The 15,372-nt window shown below is 45.6% G+C and overlaps 1 protein-coding gene across 2 annotated transcripts in view; it reads right to left on the bottom strand.

The window, feature by feature from the left end:
- NHSL1 (NHS like 1) overlaps positions 1-15,195 on the bottom strand; it is a 45,788-nt gene extending 30,593 nt beyond the window's left edge. Inside the window, exons 1-2 of one of the 2 annotated variants that reach the window (XM_026048240.1) lie at positions 14,844-15,195; positions 12,522-12,674 (exon numbers count right to left, since the gene is read on the bottom strand). In XM_026048240.1, the coding sequence (XP_025904025.1) occupies positions 12,522-12,674; positions 14,844-14,901 (211 nt within the window). In that variant the 5' untranslated portion in view covers positions 14,902-15,195. The remainder of the gene's footprint in view (positions 1-12,521; positions 12,675-14,843) is intronic. The other variant, XM_026048241.1, reaches the window with a different exon arrangement.
- Between the last annotated feature and the right edge of the window lie 177 nt (positions 15,196-15,372).

Raw genomic sequence — 15,372 nt, 5'->3', positions numbered from 1 at the left:
GTACATCCACACCAGGCACACAAGCTTGGGATTTGGGAGCTGGCCTTCTCCACCAGAGCCAGGCATGTCCTGGCTTATCTCACATTTCCGTACGAGGGCAAAAGGAGCACTAGCACACACACCTTCCTATTCTCTGGCCACTCGCAGCCAGGGCTGCTGGTGGGTTTTGAGATCCGTATCACTTCGCACACTGCAAAGGCAGTGGGGTTCCCGGCCCCACTCACCTGCAGCAGAGCGGCACTCGGGCCACAGGCTCGTGCTGCCACCTCAAATGACTCCTCGAGTGCTGCACTATCTGCAGCGTGCCTGGTCTCATCAGCAGTATTTCTGAGCCCAGATGAACCCGTTTTGTTCCCACAGGTAGCACAGGAAAAGAGCTCCGAAACTGCCCYTGGGGGTATGGCTGGGAGATGGGGCCCCCGCCACCTCCGGGTGCCACAGCTCCCAGCAAGGCTGTGCTGGGCATCACCTCACGCTGCCCCTCTGTTTCTGGTCACCAGGGAAAAGTCACACATAACTTCTCACCCCTTTCCTTCTACACTAGCAATTAGTGAAACCGCAAAACCTCCTCTGTACTGGAAATAGCGCCTTAAAATTAYGGCGATCATATCATGTTATAACTTAATTTATGTGGGAAGGTTAAATCCCTCCTACAGAACCGAGCTTTATCTGAGGTTGTGTTTTGTTGTTCACAGGGTGGTTTCCGTTCAGGATGAAGGAAGCACATGGGAAGTTTGATTAAAAGCTTCTCAGAGGCTCCCCCACCAGCTCCACAGTGGTAAGAGCAGCGTGCAGTCGATGCACAGGAGATGCACYAGGGGAGGCCGTGTTTTACACTTGCCAGTGTTCAGTGCCCTTACACCTGAGTGCTGCCCATAACCAACCCCTGAGGTGCCTGCCCATGTGCTCCTCCAACTGGCATGAGGCAAAGGCCTATCGCTTGCTCCCCCCCAGCAGCAGCACGCCCCTGAGCCCRCTCTTCTGCCTTCCCTCCTGCTGGATCAGGCACACAAGACAGGGAGTTTGGGGACAGGATGAACAGAGCGTGGGCCAGAGGTGCCATGAGCATGAGGACTCCATGGAATGAAGTGCAGTTCCTCACCAGGACCGCAGGCCACAACCACTTGTACGGTCCAGAGAGCTTTGCAAAAATTTTTTTTTTATTGGCAATATCTTCACCTTCTGCAGGGAAAGGTCCAAGGATCAGACTTCAGCTGAATAACCAGGCCTCTCGGTTTTAAACCTTTACAGTCTCTGTAGCAGGTAGCGCAAGCCCTAAAGGCTTCTCAGCACCGGAGACACCAGGACTCCTGCACTGGCAGCAGCTCCCACCTCCCGCTGAACTCCGTTTGACCCTGAGCCACACACGGTAGCAAACCCGGCACACACAGTGATTTATTGCTGCTCAAACCACTTGAAACCCTATTCTTACACTGCAAAAGTCACAAATCACTGGGCGAACAAGCACTGCTGCCTCATGAATTCATTTGGCTCGGTGTCACTGGGGAGGAACAGGAGCAGCGCACACGCTGTCGGGCCAGCCAGCCGCACACAGCGCATGTTCTCAAGGACTGTTTCGCAGGGAAAGCCTGGACATGTTTGGTCTTTTCTCTGCCCTGAAGCTATTTTGGTAATACTTGCGCTGCAAAACACCTGCAGAATCACCTACCACTAGAACCAGTCACAGGAACTTGGAAGTTTATGTGAAGAAAAATGTATTACTCTGCCAGCCACACGGAGGAGAACTAGCTGGAGATGAATTTGGAGTCCTTCTCCCATGTTTTCTGTAATTTTTTCTTTTTATTGAAAACTTCACATGCAAGCCAAGACGTTAGTTTTCACGGGCTCCCTCACAAGGGTTGTGTTTTTGTCTGGAGGCATCAGACCCATGGGCACCCATTCACCCATGGGCAGAGAGAAGGGCTCTGGATGCYGATTTCCTTGCTTTGATCCCAAGGACCTAGCTGCAAAGCACAGCCCCAGGCCACAGCCTTCTCACCTCACCTTCTGCCAGTCCTCCACACTACGGGCCTCACGTTGCAGCCATCACTTACTATATTAGTCCTCAGAGAAGCAGTGACATCCAGAAAGCAGAGGCACCAGGGCTCAGAAACATCCAAACCTCTTGGCCAACTGCAAAGATGCAAACCCAAAACGTCAGCCCCATCACGGGGAAGTTCTTTGAGCAGTTCTGTTTGTGGAGCAGAAGTGCTGCCCAAAGCTGCAGAACSAGAAGCTCCACAGTGCAAACGGAGGAAGGGGAAGAGCAGAGCACTGGGCTTTCACACTGAAGCTTGTGAGGGCTTTCACCATCTCCCTGGTGCGAAGAACGGACAAGGGACAGGCTGACAGCTGGACCCCTGTGCCCAAAAAATTGTTCTGCTAAATCCAGGACGACTTCTTGGCAGAGCCCTTCATGTCGTAACTTGTATTTTGCAGGGTGGGTTTTTTGTTTAAGTAGGGGCTATTAATTGCACAAGTCAGCTAAACTGTCAACCACTGAAATAAATGTGTTTTAATATGCTAGTCAGCAGATTTATCTGTTCACTCTCAGACAGACTGTAGCACAACAGACACAAAAGTTTTTCCTCATAAAAGTGAACTGGTTACATGACARTTTTGTTACTTACACACTTTTAGGACTTGATGGGTSACAATATATTTTAATGACCAYGATAGTATTAACACTGCTTATTTGTTTTAGAAGAAACTTTTATCTCAAAGCTGATGAATAATCTCCTTCAATTTTCATTTACTTCATACATATTTTGAACTTATTTTTCCTGCTGAGCTGARACATCTAAGACTTTGTGGGTTTGCTATAGACCAGACTGGAGGTCGAGAGACCTGGACTCCAGGTTGGGAATTGCTGCAGTCTCACTAATTCCAAGCAAAACACACAGGGTTGGAGCCAAGAAAAGACTGTTCTTTGGCAGGCAGACCTTAACTACCTAAACTTCACTTACACGGCTGCTAAATTCAGAATCCAAGTGAGTACCTTCACTCTGCAACACGTGGGTACAGGGAGGCACCTCAGAAGCAGGCCTGCTAAGACGGGGCCTAACTTCTCCTCCTCTGATAAGTAACAACCAGTATTCCAGATCCAGCACGTCAGAGCATTCCTTTCAGRAGGAGAATAAGGACTTCATAGGGATTTTGACATCTCCTCTCCCAATTATGATATGCCTTCCTTTTACCTAGTAGTTGCTTAAAGCTGCTGAAAGTTAAGACAGTATTTTTCCAGTTGGTATGAACTTTAACTTTTTTTTGTTTTGAAGATGGGAACACCAGCCAAATCTCCAACTTTCTACTACTGTTCTCTAAATAATAGGCAAAAAAAGGTGGCCACCTTAAAATAAATCAGCCACAACTGCACTTTGCACGGGCCCGACCCCATGGGTGAGCGTGCAGGCACTCTCTAGGCACAGGTACCCTCAGGAGCCATGGAGGGACGTGGCAGCCTCTCAGCCTGTTTCTCACCTCTAGCGAGGGCTGGGCAGCAAGGGGGCGATTCCAGACCGGACACGATGCACAAGTGCAGTTAAAGGGGACACTTTGGGGAGCTGGCCTTAAGATGAAGAGCTCACTGAGGCCAGCACTGGGATCGTAATTTAGAAGTGACACGTTGCTTCGAAGTTCTGCTTTGCTTGGTAGAGCCTCATTGGCTCTGTCTCTGGGACTTTCACACGCCCTCATTTGTAAACTGAGAATAATGATAAATGGTTGTTTTCCTGCGTGTAGAACATGCTAAACGAATGGAGAGCTGCACAAATGCAAACTGTTTTATTATTATTTTTGACAAATATCTCATGATAAATATGACTGAAAAAAGAAAAGGCCAACTTAATTCCAATACAGTATCTAATTTCGTTGCTGGATCTAAATATGAGGCAGGCAGCTTGCCTCAACCACTCTAAATTCCTCTCGGGAATGCATTCAGCTTGGATCAAATTTCATTTCCCTTAAACCCCACATAATTCCCAGAACTCGGCTATCCCAGGGCGGGCTTCTGCATCGAAGGCTCAGAACCTGCTGCAAGGCCACAGCAAGGGTGCCCTCGCGTAGCTGCCGAGCTGCAACCCGTGCCACCTGCAAAGCAACTTCATGGACTTGGCYCAGAGAGGCCCCACGCGCCGCCTTGCTCAGCGCCCGCCTCTACGGGTCAGGCACTGCAAGAGACGCRGGGCCTGGCTGAGCGGCCTCTGCTGCGTTCAGGGTGACCCTACGTATCGTGGCTAATACCTGCCAGCTCATCTATGCACTGACCTATCGACCTTCCCTCCTCTTATTTCCCTCTCTGCACCTAAAATGGGATTTTATATCACTATGCCTCTATTTTTACATCCAGCACATACAGGAAGGGATAAGACAACTCTGGAGACAGTCAGCGCTGGTGCCCACCGCAGTCCTTTCACAAGCAAGTCCTATAGGAAGTGCCAAGATCATCACCCACCCCAACAGGAACAGCTCCTTTATTGTACAGAGGGCTTCAGAAAGAGTCCTCTAAAAYCATGGAAGGACTCCAGAAAAAGCCAGGAAAGGGACTAAGCTTATAAAAATAACATTAAATTTGTTAAGAGTGCTTGTAGCTGCATGACCAGAACAAGCATATATATAAAACTGCCTTTTTCCCCTTCTAAATATTTTTTCCTCAATAGTTAAAGCCGACTGGACCTGGACCAGCTTGTCCCACGTGCTTCAGAGCTCGCCACACAGATGTCTGTAGCAGCACCAGGCTGGGGCAGGACGAGSAGCTGGTGAGACCACATTGCTGACCGGCACAAGCAGCACGACCAACTTGCACCACTTGAGAGTGATCAGAAAACTGCACTGTTGAAGCTAAAGCAAAGTTTAGCACAATTCTAATTCTGAAGTTAAACATAGTTGGAATTATTTTCAAGGGTGCCAAATCAGCCAAGTACYGCTGCAACATAAAAACACCTTTTACAGTGACAAGTGAGCCGATGAATACATTTGTGATCATTTCTTTATTTCCTCCTTGCAGCTTTTCACACAGATAAAATTTATTCCCAATCCTGAATCCCTCAGGTAAACTGTACAATTTACCCATTTGGAAAACCTTTCTAATGGCACCAAAACGAAGCAGCCTTTGCAAATTGTATTTGTTAACAAGCTGTCACCAGGGAGTGCTCAAAATAATTATCACCATTTGTCTCGAGTTAATTTAAATTTCCGTGGAAGTGTTATTATACCCCTACCCTCACTGGTGACAAGATGTCGCCAGTTTAACAGTTCCTATTTTCTATTTGCTTTCTCTTGCATGGCTAATGTTAGCATGTAAAAACAAATTATCCCTACTTTTCCTCTAGCATTTTTATAGATATTTGCTATTTCTTACACAGCTGAGTGCAGCTGATATAGAAAACCCCTACATATTTATTACTCCTAGACCGTAGCTTTACTTTAACATTAACATTATATAAAACACTGTAAACAAATATGTTTAAGACCATATAAGGTGGTGATAAAGAGAAAAGGAAAACAACTATTATTCCTTATGGTGGACATTGCTTACCTAGCATGGAAACAACTATATCACATTTAAGAATTATGTAAATTGYTCTCCTCTAAAGACACAGATTTGAACAGCTCTTCAGCTAATTTCAATCCCCTCCAAAACAATCAACCAACACCAACACCAAACAGACAAACACTTCTTTTATCCCTGTCACTGGCAATATTTTAACTGTATGGTACGCATATGAAGAATATTCAACCAGGCTACACTAAATCACACTACATCTTTTCATGCTCAGCACTGCATTATGCAACTAAAYCTAAAAATATGGCATTTAAATGTTCCACAGGAGCTCAATCTTCCAGCATGAGAGCTGCATTGTGAGGCTTAGACTCTCAGTCAAATGCTGTTTAGTTTCACTTCAATATTCCTTTGTTTATTTACTTAATTCCCTCTTAGGAAGGGCAGGTGCAATATGGAACTTTGTCAAAACTATCAACTGAAAAAGATGGRGTACCTGGACAGAGCCACTGACTACAGACACTAACCCTTGAGGAAGAAGCCGACCTCTATCCTCTGATATTGCAGCTCGAGGGCCTTGCCAGAACATATGGTCCAGAAAGCCTTTAATGATCTTTTATTTCATTACATTTTCCAGTTGGTAGGGAGCTCACATCTTGACATCTCTCTAAACCTGAAACAGACCTATTGTTAGTGTGAAGTGGTTCCCCCCCTACTTTGCACCTCTTTAATGAAACACAAGATTATTTTAAATCTGTAATCTTCTCAGCAGGATTATCAACTGGTGGGGCTGACCCTAATATTGCTCATCTGAACAGTGATAAGGCAGATGCCCTGAGCAAATGAGGCTAAACACGTACCTGTCTGGAGGGTCTTCCAGCGAGACATAATAGAGGCTTTATGAGTAACTACTTAAATCTGCTTTTATTTGACAATGCTAACCAGATGTCTTCTGGAAAACAAATCAGAGCCTCAATCACTGCTGCTTGAACACATTCCTTGAACATGGCCAAAGCTAAACAGAAGCTACAGCCGGCCCTGCCCAGCTCTTCTGATAACAGATGAATCATCACAGGCACTGGAACAATGAGCCCTACACTATGTTCAAAGTTTGAACCAACACAACTACTATGGGGAATATTAACAAAAAAAAAAAAAAAGGCACAACCAACAGCCAGTTGTGCAGAAAGCCTCTGCAGCCACAGTTTGGGGGAAACAAGTCCTGAAGCCAGCATATGGCATTGTTTGCACTATGTACGGCGGGGCAGCTACCCTCAGAGCTCCTGGGAAGCMACAGGCAGGCTAGGTAAGAAACAGCTATATGCAACAAACCGTTGTCACTGGTTTTAGCCTGCCCCGAGCAGAGCRAGCTTCCACAAGGCCTTCAATACTGGCTATCAGCTGCAAGCCTGAGATCATTTAAGTTCTGGCTGCGTTTGCTCTTGAACATTAACATGGGTGCAGGGTCCTTGGAAGTCTTGTCTGTAAAAGCCACAAATCCAGTCACAAACCTCAGTGCAACTTTCCWGGGTAGAGCCTTCCCTCAATCCTGCTTCCTCCCAACCCCTGGACAAGTGACAAAATGCAGCAGTGGGCCTTGTCCTCCTAGCCCCATCCACCCCCTTTTTTGTTTAATTAAAGTGCACTAATACTGCTATCTGCTAGAACTGGAGGAGAATTGTCCCTTGGAAATCAGACTAAATACACCTTGCTCTGCCTCCCCTCTCTCAACCTCTCCTACACTGGGATTCAAGTATAGTTTAAAAAAGGAGGAAAAAAGAGTTCTGATGAAAGCCAGGAGAAAAATAATCTTGTTCCCTCATTCAGTCACATTTTGCAAGAGTCTCRGAGGCCACTGCATTTCAAGTAACTTTTAAGTTTTCCTATGAACTGACCGCTAACACTGAAAACCTGCCCAGGACATAGTCAGGCACACAGGGTACTCTAAGCTGTTAATCAAAGCAACACATCGGCACTTGTGCCTCCTCCTCAGGGCCTTCACTTAGTGCTTTATTGCTTCATACCTTCCAACTACAGCTAGCAAAATGTGAATTATCTCAATTTACTTTTCCTATCTAAAAAATTGTTTCCGCTGTAGGTTTGGACAACCGCTGTCTGCTGCTGCTGTCCTGTGTTAGACCACATGTGTCAGACCTTTCTTCTGACACTGAGCCCTTCACCACCACGGTGCTGCCAATGAACYGGCCAGGTGCGCCCAGGCGCTGCGGGAGGGACAGTGGCAAAATTATGGTGCTGCCCTCTGGTTAGTGAGAAACACCTGCTCCATCCCRGCTCCCACAGCCCCAATAAAGCTCTGGGAGCCACTGCGGAGGTGCCACTTGGCCCTACCTGCACAGATAGGCAACTGCCTTAAGTAATAATGAACGTGGCTCAGAACAACATTAGCCTTCTATGCTCTGCTACGGTCTGCAGTGAGCTCAGAGCTGGTGCTGACACACAGCAGATACTGGCAACATGAGAGTAAACAAATCAGCAAACCACTGGGACTTGGAACAGGGCACACAGTGCGGCAGAATAGGGTTTTATTTTTTTTCAGGACCTCAACCCTGTGCAGAGCCTTCCACTCTCTCATTTCAGTTTTATTATTAATTTCCTTCCATCTGTACGTTTGGATGCTGTGAACCATAAGGTGACCATGGAGACATGAAGAAGATGCCACTTAACACGGGCTCTCCAGAAAAGGGACATGAGAGCAGCTTGGCTCCTGAGGGCAGCCTAACCAGTGTCTTGGATGGCAAATATTCAACATCCAGGAGTTCATGGGCCATTCCAAGAGCCTCACTGCTCCCGAGAGGAACAGGAGCACCTATGTTAGCCAGTGGAAATAAAGTCTTTAAAATAACAGTATAAACCATCACAAATAGAGAACTGCCACATTTCACAAACATTTACAACAGTGCAATGATGATTATAAAGGRCATCCCCTTCAACTTCTGCTCATCTACTCTAGCCAGTAGATTAAGACATTAAGAGTTTCCTTTAAAAATATAGTTTTAAGAAATAATGCAGTCTGGGCTAAACATTTTCAAATACTATAAAAATCTACGATTGCTAACTAAAATTAAAGTTACATAAAGATGTCTCKGTTCTTGAGAACGGATATAAATACAGTGCATCACAATTTTGCAACTTCAACATGCTTCATTTTCCAATTCAGATTACTGGAAAATATGATTTTCTAACACTTCAGATGGCATCTAAGCACACATAGATAAGCATAAATAGCTTTATCTCAGTTCTGAACAAATTTTAAAGTAAGATCTCACCATTCACACATGAAAGAAGCTTTGTAAAGTGCAGTATTTTCCCTTGATATCCAAAAGATTAAAGTTTACTTCATAGGTCAGGCATCTATATAACATCTACTCATATCTGCTGCTTGCAGTTCTTAGTGCGRTGAGCAGAGGACATTTCAACACATGTTGATACAAATATACAAATATACATAGCAAAATCACAAACTTGAATAAGAGATAAGGAAAAACACTACTTTGCTTCCTGAAAAGTAGAGTAAAAGGTATCAGCTGGGAGACCACTTGATTACTCYTCAGAATTTAGACATCATACTTCCCAATGTCTTTTGCTCCTAGATCTTTTCCTTAAGCAAACTTTTTTTGTCCCCTAGGAACAAAAGTTTATCCTAGATAATGYTTAGATTCCTATCCATCATTTCACAGTGTCAATAATTCACTGAGCTGTTAGAACTAGACCAAAAAAAAAGATCTGACCTTGTATTACTTTAAGAGTTAGTCATGATTTTGTCTAGTTAATATTAGATGGGCAAGTGTCAGAGAATACCTTCATACTTCAAATAGCTTGCTTTAGTTATACTTAAATAAATAAATTAAGTATCTTAACAGGTAGCTTGAAGTACCTTGTACCTTAAGTTGCAATCTTCTTTTTTCTCGTTCACTGGCAGCAAAGAATACAGTTATAAAACAATAATTTGTCATCACACAGCTATTTACCAGCAACAGTATTGTCAGATATCACAATCCAAACAGGCACAGGGCTTGGTGGGGACAGGAAGGGAGCAAGGGAGTGCAATCAAACGGATATATTTAATGGTCTGAACTAGAGCTACTAATAATTTAGCTCTCAGAATTACATTATCTGTCTGAAGGGGACCTCACAAGGTTGTCTTACTTCACCCCTTCCTCTAAAGGTAGGATCAAATACATGGAAATGATTTCTGAACAGTGTTTTTCCAACACATTCTTCAAAGTCCCTAATAATTTAACTGTTTCACCAATCTACTTCAGTGATAAACTGCCTTATCAGTAAGGCACAGCCTTAGTGTTGGGAAGCTCCCCTTATTACAAATCTAAATACTTCTTCATTGAAATACAAGTCCACTAGCTCACCTCCAAAAGAAAACATTTTTRCTTTTGTTTTACTCCTATATACTCTGCAAGCACTTAGGGAGAGCACGGGCACCCTCTCTGCTGCTTGTGGCACCGTGATCTTGCTGTTGCACACAGGTCATTCCCGCCACCTGCCCAGCAGGTCACACCACACGGAGCTGTTCTACCACACCACACTTCTTCCAATGAATGCTTTTCAAACACCAAAGAGATGTTCAAAATGCAAGTTTTATCATAAAGCCAATTAACGTAGAATTGAAGTCCCTATACCAGCCTAAGTACACTTTCTTAAGTCTTCTATAATTGCACAGTGCTCAGCTACTTATTTCTATCCACTGGGGAGCTTTGAAAAAAACACTCTCTTTTCAAAGGCAGCAAGTAAAAAAGTAGTAAGTAGATGTCAAAATTAAGTCATAATTTTTTGCAACACTTTTATTATGCTAAATAAAATTMAATTCCAGATATAGAATTTTTAACCTCATCCCCTAAACGTGACCAGAAGTACTGGTGCCTTCCCAAGCTCCGAGCACTTGTTGAAGCAACTGCAGGAGAAAACTGGGAAAACTTCAGTGAGTACAAATGCTAGTGCCAGAGAGGATAAGGGAATGACTGAGAGTGGTGCTAATTTCAGGCTGGAGCTACCGAGGCGGGCTCAAGGCCAGGCCCAGGGCTGGTTTCGGKGCTGTGCCAGGCCCAAGAACATGGCGGAGAGGAGGAGCTCGGGGGGGCGGTGACGTGCGTTCACCATGGCAACGGGCCGGGCGCACGAGGAGGCCTCGTGGCTGCCCCGCCCTCAACTACCGCCCGGCCCAGAGCCCCGGGTCCCACCTCATCCCGGCACTGCGCTCGCTACCAAGGAGCAAACGCACACGCCACTTCATTTGTTTCACACAAGCGTCGAATTGCCAAGTTTCAGGAGTATCCAGTATTTTTTGTTTTATTAAAAAAGAAAAARAAAAAAAAGATCAGCTGCTGAGAAAAATCCCAGCAGGCATAAACAACTTTGAATATGTGCACTGGGAAGCAACATACCACGCTYGCTTTCACACAACAGATATAAATCGACTGAACTACAGATGAAACTGCACAAGATCTAATTCCAATAAGACACAAGAAAATTAAACCAGCAATTCAGTGGAATTTCGTCTGATAATGGTCCCAACTAGAGAACAGGAAAAAAAAAGGAAGAACTTAAGGTTTTTTAAAAACTCTCTACAAAGACTTTTCTTTTAAATTTAAAGCAGGCAAATGCCTTTCCTTTTGTGAAGAGCTGTTATGAACTCCTGCTGGGAAAGGGAGAGTAAGCATTGAGGCTACRGTGCTGCAGAAATGCATTATTCCCGTGGGTAGGGAGGACACAGGCTATCTGMTGAGCCATGGGTGAGCTAATAACAGTGGCTGTCAAGACTGCCCCATTAAATTACAGCAAAAGACACCTAGGAAGAGAYAGTGAAAAATCAATTAACCGCAGAAATGGCAAGAGAAATAAAATAAAGCAGTCAAACACTTCACCGTGCAGATATATGAAAGTTTCCTGCACACTTTCAAAGCAGAAACATCATGTTAAACAAATAGATTTACCATGCTCTCTTCACTCTTTTAAGTACCAAGTACCTGCAATTCTTACTAAAATAAAAAGGGCTTGAAGTTAATGGTCTCTTTGCAGGGCAAGTCCCTTTACCAATAACCAAGGAAAAAAAAAAGAAAAAAAGGATAATTTCTAAAACATGTGAATTATACCCTAGTTTCAAATCTAACTTTTGGCACATGGATTGATTGTGTTCCAAAATCCTCTCCACTCCTGTATCCCCATGGCTGTAGAAGTAAAAACACATCCTACACCAGACTGCATGGAGACACCCCCAGCAAAGTTGGAAGTCAGCAGAAGGTATAGGCAGTTCAAAGAAATATATTAACAAAGACTTTACTTTTTCAGTACCATCCTAATGGATGGATCAGTTCAAACTTTCAGGATTTCCCAATTTTTAGCTCTAACTTTAGATGCAGCCTGATTTGGCTATCTATGTTGGCTATCTACGTTGACCTCTCAATACACCTGCTGGAAGATCTGCAGATAGCTAAGGGTAGAAACTGGTCTTTAAAAAACACTGTGCAACCCCCTATTAAAAAACAAAAACAAAACAAACAAAAAAAAACACTGATAAAGTCCTTGCCAGTTCCCTGGTCCCCTTTTCCCTTCTCTGCTTTTAAAACCCCTCTGCCTTTTGCACACATTCCTAGAAATGACAGCATACACAAAATCAAAGGAAAACACTGAATGAAACTTCTCTGATTAGGTTCTTTCTCTATAAAAGAAATAATTTAGTACTTACTGAATTTGAAGATGTCTTTTTTAAATACTCCAAAGGCTAAATGCAAATGTCCTAAAGACACTGAGCTTTCCACCCTTCTGGTTTACAATGTGCCAAATTTCTTTATTTCCTGATATTTAAAAAAAAAAAGCATATTCCCCAACCATCCCTACTGTAGGCAAAACTCCTACAGTGTTTCTCACGTGTTACAGACAGAAGAATAGGAAGTTTCTTCTGAGGCTTAGGAATTTGCATATGTTTGCCCAAAACCATGGCGAACATTACTGTGCCTTTAGGACACTATGGTCAGTAACAGCATCTCACCTCTCAGTACTGACTTGAGGTTCAACTTGGCTTGTCGGTGCAGGTCTTCCACACAGGGTGGTCTTGAGGAAGGCAGAAACACATTTTCCTGCTGGTGCCATGGAGCAGTGTAGTGGACTGTCCATCTACTCTCTTCATCTAGGTTGGAAACAGCTGCAGAAAGAGAGAAACAAGAGTCAGAAAATCAAATGCTCTTCCAGGTAGCTTTACCATGTAACCCCACCCATAAACACGCCTGTCGAGCATCATCTTCAGAGGCTGTTCGCCTCCTTTCTCTTATCAAAAAAAGCCTCTAGAACTTCACTTCCTCTCATCGCTAGCCTAAGTTTCATCTTCTGTGTTACACAGGAAACGTTTCCCTCTCCCCTTGTTTATATTGCTGAGATATTTACAGTGATCTTGCAGCTCTATTTCCTCCCATCTAGCTCCCAGACTCCTCAGATGAAACCGGTTTTCGACTCCCTTGATCAGGCCGGGTGCTGCATGCCCTGGGTGACTTCCTCCTTCTCAAGGGCAACCCAAGAACATGACAGTCACCATGAGACACTACTACCAGTTCATCTGTACCACAAAATAATCTTTTCTGATCTCGTAGCTGCCATAAACCAGAGAGATAAAGGCTCCACCAAACCCAATAAATGAGTCACTTCACATCATGATGAGTGCAAGGTCGATGCAGACACCAGTAATTCRCCAAGCGGAGCACAAGTGTGCCGAAGGACCGCGCCAGCACTTTCCCAGCCAATACACACGCGGAAAATAAAATACTGGAACGTCTCAASTTCAAGGTTCCCCACAGACAGTGTGACGAGGAAGCTGCCGGTGCACCTAATTCCCAGATCTGTTTATCACCCACGTTTCCTGGGAGACAGCCATTCCCTTTTGCTCAGAGCTTGCCATCAATAAAACTTTTATGGCTCGCTGCGGATAAGGGCGCTCAGCTCTGTGACAATAGGCAAAGGGCAGTTGGGGGGCACCTTTTATGATCGCCCAGGCCCTGCTGGGCCCCCAGCCAAGGCATCGCGTATCCCTGTTCTCCGGAGCAGGGGGAACTGGGCAGCCCCTGAGCACTGCCCGGCCGGAGGGGCCGCTCGCCCCGGGCCCTGCACACCCTGCCCTGCTCCCCTCAGCCTCAAAGCGCCTCTCTCCGTAACATTACAGCGGCATCCCTGCAGGGATCGCTTCAGGTGCAAACAGACGGCACTCGTTACAGAAAATACGCTGGGCCTTTTAACTTCACTGTTTATCTATTGCACGTGCTCAGAAGTTTTATGAACTTCTTTGGGGAGGCAAGGTCCTTAGTTTATTTATTTATTTATTTAAGGCTACTGTGTTTTCCAAGTACCTTGGTTGGTGGTTGCTCTTGCTCCTGCATTCCCACCCCACCTGTCCCCAGTCCTTGGCGCTGGCTGCGCCGCTGCGGAACAAGRCCCCCACCAGCCACTACAACACTCTTCTTTTTGCCTTTAAGTAGAGGTCAAAGCTAGATTACAGCAGACAGGTAAGTCACCTCCAACCCAGTTACAGCGACTATCACATCCGCTTTCACAGAAAGTGACGCTGGGCACCCTGTCCCAGACTAACAAATGCAGAGGGTCTGTCTGGGGCCCATGTCCCTGGGGGCACATGGGCAGACAGGGGGGTGGGGAGCGCAGGGAAGCACCAGCTTCTGCCTCACCGTCCAGTCTCAATCCTGCCCCACCAGATCCCAGAAGTTCACCCCTCTTCACAGCAGGAGTCAACGGCAATCCGCCCAAAGCAGCAAACCCATTTTACCCATATCCACCACCTGTCACGCAATTAACGTATGAAATGAAGTTTTGATGATTTAAAGGATGAATCATGAGGATCTTGGAAGTGTTTTTAGGAAGATGAGGGAGTCCCAGAACTGTCCCCCCCAACACACACAGCTTCCAACGAGCCTTGCGGACACGGCACAGCGCACTCTACCTTGCACTAAAGCTGCTGCTTTTGCACGGAAAAGTTTTGCTTCTACACAGCCTCAGAGACAGAGGGCTTCAAAATGCRAAGAAATAATAAGAGAGAGGAGGAGAGAGGGAGATAAAAACACCAAACCACCCCAAATCCAAGACAGCAACGCTCTATCCCAGCGCAGACACCCCAAATCACTTCACAGTGCTGCCTCGCCACATGACAAACTCAATTAAAATTCAACTGAAAGTGAAGTCCTACCTACCATCAGCCCTACCGAAGAGGAGGCTTCCAGAAAGCTGCACACACAAAAGGCTGCCCGAACCCGAACCCGTTTCCCGCGGGACTCGATTCCTTCCCCCGAGTCAGCAGGCGCCCACAACTACTTACTCTTTCTCTTGAAAAGTTTGAGGAGCGACTTAAGCTTTGTGTTGATGAAAACCACCATGTCCGAGGCGTTTAACTGCGGTCCGGGAATTTAAATGCCATAAAAAAAAGCAGTAGTTGAGAAAGGCGACTGGATTTCACTCTTCCTGCTCAGGCTCGGCACAATAAATGCCTTTTTTTTTCTCTCTCTCTCTCTCTTCTGTCCTTAAATCACTACTTAAAAGCCCCCCCTCCTGTTCCGATGCACGAAACCATCCACAATCCTCTGAGGTGAACTCCTCCCGTTCAGAAGCGGTCTGGTGGGCTGAAACCTGCCCGCTTCCCACATGCAAATAGCGAGGGACTGCATAAATAAATAAATAAATAGGTAGAAGGCGAGTTAATCGTTACTCGCGCCTGCCCAGGCTCCTTCCCCGCGCTGTAAGTGCGCGCTTCTTGCTGCGCTCTGCCGGGGCGGCCGCGGCACGAGCGGCGGCTCCGCACGCAGCTCGCTCCGCTCGGCGGCACGTGCGGCGGGCGCCTCCCGCAGCCC

Source organism: Nothoprocta perdicaria, unplaced genomic scaffold, assembly GCF_003342845.1.
Source record: "Nothoprocta perdicaria isolate Ctin4 unplaced genomic scaffold, notPer1 scaffold_52, whole genome shotgun sequence".
Classification (NCBI taxonomy): Eukaryota; Metazoa; Chordata; class Aves; order Tinamiformes; family Tinamidae; genus Nothoprocta; species Nothoprocta perdicaria.
Note: the sequence above shows the minus strand (reverse complement) of the source record. Positions and strands in the feature narration are given on the sequence as shown.